This window comes from Epithele typhae, assembly GCF_022376455.1.
Source record: "Epithele typhae strain CBS 203.58 chromosome Unknown BXZ73scaffold_268, whole genome shotgun sequence".
NCBI lineage: Eukaryota > Fungi > Basidiomycota > Agaricomycetes > Polyporales > Epitheliaceae > Epithele > Epithele typhae.
Window position 1 is genome coordinate 7,347 of NW_025954459.1, and position 9,035 is coordinate 16,381.

General features: G+C 57.2%; 2 protein-coding genes across 2 annotated transcripts; one reads left to right on the forward strand and one right to left on the reverse strand.

Moving 5' to 3' along the window:
• Positions 1-691: 691 nt before the first annotated feature.
• On the reverse strand, positions 692-3,480 carry BXZ73DRAFT_109653 (uncharacterized protein; the record flags this gene model as incomplete). The annotated part of the gene is made up of 7 exons (XM_048017305.1): positions 692-821; positions 889-1,067; positions 1,606-1,773; positions 2,461-2,747; positions 3,017-3,181; positions 3,255-3,318; positions 3,385-3,480. The coding sequence occupies 7 exons, from the start codon at positions 3,478-3,480 to the stop codon at positions 692-694; spliced, it is 1,089 nt and encodes a 362-aa protein (XP_047870727.1).
• A 191-nt stretch (positions 3,481-3,671) lies between these two features.
• On the forward strand, positions 3,672-6,791 carry BXZ73DRAFT_59483 (uncharacterized protein; the record flags this gene model as incomplete). Its single annotated transcript, XM_048021684.1, has 5 exons — positions 3,672-4,202; positions 4,268-4,588; positions 4,644-4,739; positions 4,851-6,365; positions 6,426-6,791. 5 exons carry the CDS (start codon positions 3,672-3,674, stop codon positions 6,789-6,791), a joined length of 2,829 nt encoding a protein of 942 aa, XP_047870728.1.
• Between the last annotated feature and the right edge of the window lie 2,244 nt (positions 6,792-9,035).

The window sequence follows — 9,035 nt, forward strand, 5'->3', positions numbered from 1 at the left end:
TTCCGTCCACGATCCACCTGTCGGCACAGAAGGAGGGCCGTCGACGGTCGGGTCTCCATATTCCAGAACGTTCGCAATGACTCAACATGCGGCGGGCTCTCCACGCCGTTTCTCCTGGAAAGTGCAGGCGACCCACGCTCACGAGTCTTTCATCTGCAAGACGGACGTGGCGGCCTTGCTGTGTTTTCCAAGGATCCACTTCTGGTCCGTAGCGGCGATGGTTGTGACGGAAATGCATTGCCTGCGGTACAAGTGCAGCTCGACGCATCAGGAAAAAACGGCTTGTCTCAGGAGCGCACCCGAGGCTCGAGAGCAGTTCGAGCCCGTCGTGACAAGTCCCCTTGTCTCGAGGCACGAGAGCATGGCGGGGCACCTCGCGGGCGCACGAGAGCTTGGCGGGGCGCCTCGCGGGCGCTCGAGAGCCACAGCCGCCCGCTCGGTGCTGCTCGAGAGACACCCGGTTCACTCGACAAGTGCTCTCGACTTAACAGGAGCAAATGCACGCGAGGACGCCCGAGTACCCACGAGTCGTTCTTGTACACGCTATTAGGGTAGGATTATTTGTTTCCCCCTGTGTCACAACATATGCGAGCGGTGAACAAGAGGATAATATTGGCGATTAGAGCCCAATGATTACTACGATACTGTAAGACAAAAATGCGAGTTGGAAAGGAGACATTACGGATCTAGTCTAGCCGTCAGGCTCGGACTCGCTATCAGTGAGCCCTGTTCGTGCCTCAAGCTGACGAGTAGCCTCATCCATGGCCGCGCTGGAGATGCATGCATTTGTTGTAGTCGGATCAACACCACCACCTGCACGACTGGAGTGAAGCATTGGGACTCAGCGTCGTTAAACTGAGAGGCTCGGAGCAGTGAATATCCACGTACAATGCCTTGTTGTACATGCGTGTCCGGATGTTTTTCCATGTTGACGGGCCAGCTCTCTCGTACGACTTGAGATCCGCGAGGAACGACCGGTAGTGCTTGCCATGTCCAGAGTCGCCACCGCTTTTGAAGGTCTCGCGGACTTGCTTTCCAGTGCTCCATTCGGCGATGTGTCCACGCACCTGAAAGGAATGAGCTCAAAGTCAGAACACACGACGGTAGTAGTTAGTACTAGTAGGGATCTTTGTGGGCACGACCCATGCAGGTCGTGGGTGAGGGTTACGCGGCGAGGGGCCCGGTCCATTTCGCCAGTGTGTCCAGGTTCACGCGCCGTCAACCTCCCTGGGCCAGACGTGTCCAGCGCACCGCGCTTGACACGCCCGAAGCATGTGGCTCGTCACGCTTGCCGCCATGCTCGACACACCCAAAGCGCGCAGCCCGCCATGCTCTTCGTGCCTGCTAACGCGTGCAGCGCGTCACGCCTGCCAACATGTGCAGCACGTCGCGCCTACTGCACCCTGCACAGTACGTGTGTAACTCGCCACGTCGCACGCATGAATCTCGTCGCTCTCGATGCGCCCCCAATATAAGCGTGTGACTCGACCCGTGCCCTCACCCACACTCAGCAGCTATGGGTGAGGGTACGGGTGGGCCTCGGATGTTCCGAGAGTTACCCGTAATGATCCCTACATGACGGTGACAATAGATCTGAAAACTCACCACAGTCATCAGGAACGCGAGGACCTCGTTTGGGATGGGGTTGAAGCGGTCGGGGAAACGAAACCCAAGGCTGGCCTCCGGATTGCCAAAGAAGGTGAGCTGTATCGCATTCTGAATGACCTGGCTTTCTGCAAACCCGCTCTTCTTGTCGGTCCCGGTGTCGTGTGTCTATCACAGCCATTTACAAGGTCAGCTCAATGGTTATCACAATAAATATTACTCGCCTTCCAATGGAAAAGGCTGTCCCGCAGCAATGCGGCACTCCGTGCAGCGTTACGATCGACATCCTTCGGCTTGTCGCTGATGCGAAAGCCATATGCTTGACTCGTGGTTGCACGAAGATCTGAATACACATCTCCGCGAGCATGTGACTTGCGAGCAGAGATCTGCAATGATTGCAAGCCCCGCAAGGGCCGGAGTTAGCTGCGTGCTTGAACATCATGCACTCGAGAAACACTCACCACTCGTCTCATGCGTTCAGATAGCAGGTAACGTAGCAGTGTACCGTCCCGTGCTCGACAAGCTGCCCGCCACGAGTCCTCAATGGCCAAATCAAGGTCACTGTTGCTCGGGAAGGCATTTCGCGTGTAAAGGAACACATACAACTCCACCACCGAATAATCGAGGAGATCTTTGACATCGTTTTCATAGTCACTGGTAGACGGGCGAGCCTTCGGGTTCACCCCGTTGCGGAGGGGGGCAACAGCCGGAACAACCTGTGAAGGTTGAGGAGGAGGTGGGGTGGATTGCTGATGTGAACTGATCCGCTCAGGCCTATGAGTGGAATTAGAGTGCATTTGCCGCCTTCCTGGAGCACGGGAAGAGCGCTCGCGCGACTGAGAGTCCGGGAGAGACCTTGAGGAGGGCCGCGAACTTCGTGGGTGGAGCGATTCGGTGTGTGGCAATGGGGAGGAGGAACGCGGGAGGGTTCGGGATGGCGACTTTGAGAGACCAGAGGGGTGTGATGACTCGGGACGGGAGCGTGATCGTGAAGAACGGGAGCGCGACGTCGAAGGGCGGGAGCGTGATGAAGCCTGACGGGAGCGTGACAAAGGACGGCCCGAGCGTGATGAAGGACGGCCTGAGCGCGACGAAGGACGGCCTGAGCGCGATGAAGCGCGGGAGTGTGACGAAGGGCGAGACTGCAACGAAGGACGTGGTGGCGACGAAGGATGGGAGTGCAACGAAGGGTGTGGCGGCGACGAAGAGCGCGGAGGGGACGTGGCTCGGTCTTGCTCACGAGGCGGAGAACTGCTGCCTTCGCGATGAGCGATGCGCATGGGCTCAGGGGGGCGCTGTGTTGTCTCATGTTTTTCACGGATCTGTATGGTCACCAAGCAGTACCAGCATTAGTTAAATAGCACTGATCCGGAGGATGGTAGTAAACTCGCCTTGGCCTGCAAGCCGTTACCGCGCATGATCACACCATCTTGCTCAATGTCATCTTCGGACTCTGGACCAAGCTCGTCGTCGTCGCCGTCATTAAGGCCTTGGTTAGACTCTTTGTGCTGATTCTTCTCCAGCTGCTTGATCCGGTGCTCGAGCCTCTTCTTTTCTTCTTGTGCTTGGCGCATCTCTGCATGTCTCATAATCAACATTCGGCGCACAATGATACACTGCACTGGCAGTGTGGAAGGGATGTTACTCACCCATTTCGTGCTTCCTAGCTGACGTGGTTCGACTGCGCTTAGTCGACCGAACATTGTCACCGTCCTAAGTGAGGACACGTCAGTATATACAAAGGGTAGTAAGAGCCGCACTGTATATTTGTAAGCTTACATTAGCCTGGCCTGAAGACCCCAAGTTCTCAGGATCGTGGGGTGGAGGGGGATGCAGAGACACGTCGCGCTTTCTGCGAACTGCACCTCGCACCATGGTGGGAAGGAAGTGCGAAGGGACGAGGATGAGACCACGACTCGGCCAGGGCGAGCGGAGTTTCGGGTTTTGCCGTCACGCTGATGCCACTATCGGGGTGTCCTGCACGCAAAACAAACCATTCAGCTCTCTCGTCGACTATCAACCCTATCACTTCCATCTCACCTGAGCCTTCCTCTTCTTCATTCACCATGCCTGGTCTCTATACATGTCATTTCTGTGGGCGAAAGTTTCGTACGGAGCAAGGCACTGTCTCGCATACCAGCCAATCATCCGCGTGCAAAAAAAAGCGCAATGAGCAAGCGAACGGACACCGCACCCATACCGAGCACCTCCATTCCAACGCACCTCAGCATGATCCTAGTATTGAAGACGGCATTCCGGGAGAAGAGTTCCTGCACGACACTGGAAGATCCACAATCCCCGATCCGCCGCTGCAGCAGCCGAACCCCCATCGGGTGACCGTTGAAGAGGTCGAGGACGAGGACGCAGGCGGGATTCCGAAACGTCTGTGGCGTGGAGAGTATCCGAGGTCAAGTCGTGCGGGCGAGCGGATTCGGAAGGCACACACCATGTTCGACACACTCCTCCAGCAGCGGAGGGCTGAGAAGATACCTCCTGAGTCACCTTTCTCGTCCGAGGAGGAGTGGGAGCTTGTGAAGTGGCTCTTCGCCACTGGCATGAGCCAAGAGGATATGGACAAGTTCCTACATCTCCGTCTGGTGAGCACGATGTAACATACATGCAACTCAGTGCGGACTAACCGTGATCCATTCTTGCGATGCAGGTCGAAAAGAAGACGCAGTTGTCCTTCAAGAACAAGTACGAGCTCCTAAAGAAGATGGAGCAGCTCCCGAGGAGCGCGGCGGAGTGGATATGCAATGAATGGGAGGTGATCGGGGACGTACCAGACGAGATGGGGCAGATGAAGACAGAGGATATTGAGCTTTGGCGACGCGATCCCGTTGAGTGCATCCGGGAGCTCATCGGCAACCCCGTCTTCTGCGAGTTCCTCAAATACGCGCCAGAAAGGCTGCTGACGCGGATGGAAAATGGGGAGATCGTGATCGACGAGATGTGGACAGCGGATTGGTGGTGGGAAATGCAGGTTAGTACCGCCGTGAAGTTGACGTCTGAGAGCATACTCTTACCTGTGATGGTAGGGAAACCTCCCACCTGGTGCGACAATCGCCCCCGTTATCCTTGCCTCCGACAAGACCCAGCTCTCCCGTTTCTCCGGTGACAAGCAAGCATGGCCGGTATACTTGACAATCGGGAACATCCCAAAGGCCCTCCGTCGTCAGCCTTCAATGCACGCAACTGTTCTCATCGGCTACATACCTGTTGCCAAGCTCGACTGCTTCAAGAAGTCCACCCGATCTCTCGAAATATGGCGGGTGTTCCACCACTGCATGGCGAAGATCTTGGAACCGTTGAAGGCTGCGGCGCGGGATGGTGTCGAGATGGTGTGCGCGGACGGCTTTGTCAGGCGTGTTCATCCTCTCATCGCCGCCTACATCGCCGACCATCCGGAGCAGTGCCTTGTGTCTTGTTGTCAAGAGAACTTCTGCCCCAAGTGCTCTGTCCACGCGAAGTCGCTTGGCGTACCCGACTATGCTATCATGAAGGATCAGGAATCAGTCTGGGATATCATCAACGACAAAGCTCACGGGCGCAAAACTCCAGAATTCAAGGCACTTGGCTTGCGGCTCGTCGATCCCTTCTGGCGTGGGCACCCCCATTGCGACATCTGCTCCTGTATCACCCCCGACATCTTGCATCAGCTACACAAAGGAGTATTCAAAGATCATACTGTGTCGTGGGCTACAGATGCTCTTGACGGCAAGGAAGACGAGCTTGATCGGCGTTTCAAGGTGATGCCGTCGCATCCAGGCCTGCGTCATTTCAAGAAGGGGATATCCCTGGTGTCGCAGTGGACGGGGACGGAGTTCAAGCACATGGAGCGAGTGTTCTTAGGCGCCATCGCGGGCACCGCGTCCAATCCCGCTGTCCAGCGCGCGTTGCGGGCGGTCCTCGACTTCATCTACTACGCGCATTTCGAAGCTCACACAAATCGCTCCCTCGCTCTCCTCGACGCCGCATGGCGCAGCTTTCACCAGCACAAACAAGTCTTCATCACCCTCGGTATCCGCGAGCACTTCAACATTCCAAAGCTCCATGCCATGCTCCACTACGCCCTCTCCATCCGTCGACTCGGCTCCGCTGACGGCTTCAACACGGAAGCCACGGAACGCCTTCATATCGATACCACCAAAGACGGGTACAACGCCTCAAACAGACGCGACTACATCAAACAGATGGCGGCCTGGCTCAACCGGCAAGAGCTAATCGCTCGCTTCCAGCGCTTCCTCGACTGGGCCGACTCCACGACAACAACGAGGACGAGCAGCGGGGAAGGGGGCACACAGGAGGAGGAGGAGGCATTCAGTGAGGAGGAGGAGGAGGACGGAGACGTTGCGATGCGCGATGCCACCGATGCGCGAACGGAACAATTCAAGTTGAACAGTGAGCCACCCCACTATCTCATCGCGAAGAGACCACCCTTTTCCCGCACCACTGTCCGCGATCTCGTCAACTCTTACGGCTGCATCGACTTCGCTCGGAACCTTGAACAGTTCTTGACGAGCTCGTTCCTATCCCACCCCCTCGTTGTTCCTGCGGCCACAATCAACGCTCAAACGTTCCCGGTGTATCACCGGGCGACAGTCTATCTCGCCCCCCTCCGCCAAGTATCATCCACATATGTGGCAGACACCATTCGTGCACGGCCCAAACAGCAAGCACGACCCTTACGCCGTGCTGTACCAGGTCATTTCGACACGGTCCTTGCATGGGAGCCGGGGGTCGATATTCCGCCAGGGCCGGTGGTTTCGCTCAAGGGTAAGTCTAAACTCGGTCAACAGCTGTACTCGTTGCGCTAATAGTCGCTGGTTTCTCCAGGCTTACGGGTTGCCCGTGTACGAGCCATTTTTAGGCTACCCGCAATATATGGGGGGCGATTCAAGCATCCGCTTGCATATGTTGAGTGGTACACTCCTTTCCACGAACCTGACCCAACAACGGGGATGTTCCAAGTGTCCGTATCCTCACATAACCACCATCGCCGCTCGTCCATCATCCCCATTACGTCTATTGCTCGAAGTTGCCATTTGATACCTGTTTTCGGAAAAGCAGTCAACCGTGCGTGGACCACAGACAACGTACTCGATTTGTGTAAGAGGTTCTTCGTCAATCCCTATCTACGGCATCATGATTTTGTACTATTCCGTTACCTTAATCATGTCTCCTAGCACGCTCTGACCCAAATGTTCATGTGTACTGTGACTGGAGATTCCGATGCTCACGACACCCATTGCGTGCGCACTGCACCTCTCGAGCCCTCTCCCGTCGCGCGCGCACCTCTCGAGCCCTCTCCCATCGCGCGCGCACCTCTCGAGTCCTCTCTCGTCGCGCGCGGATCTCTCGTGCTCTAGCGAGCGTCTCCTCTCGCGCGCGCGACATCCCGATCACCTGCGGGTGCTCGGAGTAGCTCGAGAGGTTTCCCGTGGCGTGCAACTAGCGTCCGAGCAATCTCGAGTTTGCTATCACTATCCCGACAACTCGAGAGGTTTCCCGTGGCGCCCGACCAGTGTCCGAGCAGCCACGAGTTCAACGGCATCCTCTCGAGGGATGCACTTTTTCCTGATGCGGTTCCAATCACAGGCACCAACGAGAGCTCCGCGCGCGGGGGATTGGGGAGGTGGAACTCGAGATCGTCAAGCAAGAGTTCCGCGGCGTCACGGACGACGTCCTCTGGCTGAAGCGCGTACGCGAAGGAGTGGACTCTGAGCGGGTGTTCTGAGTTCTCGCATGAACTTGGGCAGAGCGAGACCTAGGTAAGCCTTGACGGTCTTCACGGCATACTTGACCGATTGATCGCTGCTTGTCTGACGGGAGTATCATCGTCCTTGGATGCGAGGGCTCGAAAGGAAAAAAAAGGAGGCGGTCCGGCGTCTTCGCGTTGGCGACTTCGTTTGGCTCAGGGCGTCTATGAACACTCGCCTCCGTCGCGCACTGGAGGAAGGGCCCAAGTACCGTCGAAGCATTGCACGACGTTCAAGCGACACTTCATTCAGCTGCTGACTCTGCGGGTAAGTGAGCTCGTATACGGTATACCGATCGAACAAAGTCCATCCACCGCGACACTGCCCCGACATGTCTGGACACCGGCGCCTCGAGCCCCATCGCCCTGTGCTCATCGTCTCCCAGTGAGCTCGCCATCCCCTGAGTTTTGCCCGCCTTCCTCATTATTTCACACCAGGCTTTCTGCGTGTACTCGTATACTTGATGCACAAAGCATATGATTAGTAATTAAAATGTAATTATTAGTGAACTCTAGACAGTGGTACTATCAAGTAATAGTGGGGCCGCGGTAGCTCGCCCCAGCCCCAGGATGAGGTCTCCAAGCTGGGGAAACCCAAATGAACGTCCTCAGCGCATATTGGCCATCGATAGTGCGGCCGACGGGGCGGGAGTACGACGTCGGGGGAGGGCGACGGGGAGGGCGAGGCGAGGTGAGGTGGAGAAAAGTGTACTCACCGAGCTAGAAGGGGTTCGCCGGGACTCACGGCGACCCCGTTATCCTCAACTCCGAGCGGAGGACGTCCTTGGCATGTCGTGGGCGTCGACATGCGGACAAGCCGGGTGGGTGAAGCAGGAGGGGTGCGCGGTGGAGGTGCGCATGGGGCGTCCGTGAGCGGACGGCGCACGCGAAGCGGGTGAGGCGGATGAGGAGAGGATCCCAACCAGGGTGGGACCACGCCACCTATGCGACACGGCAGCAACGACGACACAAAACGACCGCGCCGGTAGAGCGAGTGTCTGTTTGGACGTTCTCGTTGTGGTCAGGACGAGGTCGGCGGCACGGGCGGGGCCTGGGGAGGGGATGTCCGAGGTGAGGAGGGGACTGACTGAGACGGGGTGCTGCGGCCTGCTGCAGTACATCTCCGCACCCCGGAGATTCTGATCTGTGTGCTTACTACGTCCGGGAGGATGTCCTCCCGCGTTGTGGATGTCGTGGGCGAAGGAGGACGGGACGGAGGTTGAGGTCGAAGGGGGAGTAGAGGTTGGAAGCGGCGGACACGGAGTGCCCTTGAGGAGTACAATAGAAATCAACGGTTAGGACACGTATCCTCCACGACTGCTGAAGGGCCAGTGAACGGGGCGTAAGGCGTGCAAACGAGATAGAGAAGAGAGAGTGAGAGGAGGATGGGGTGCACCCCAGGCTTGCCGCCCACCGATGCGCGTCTTCCCGGATCACTGGCACCGAATTTCATGGATTGCCTGCGGATGAGCTATGATGACGGATGCTATAACTTATAAGAAGTCTGGCATCGGGGAATTACGAACCACGTCCTTGAAGCCGGTTGAACACTGTCAAAGCACCCATGCTGCACTGTGAACGGTGCGTCAGCGACTTCGTCAGTCCTCGGATCCGAGCTTTCGCTGGAGCTCTCAGCTTTCGAGCGTAGGGCCGCGTATAAAGGCCCGCATGC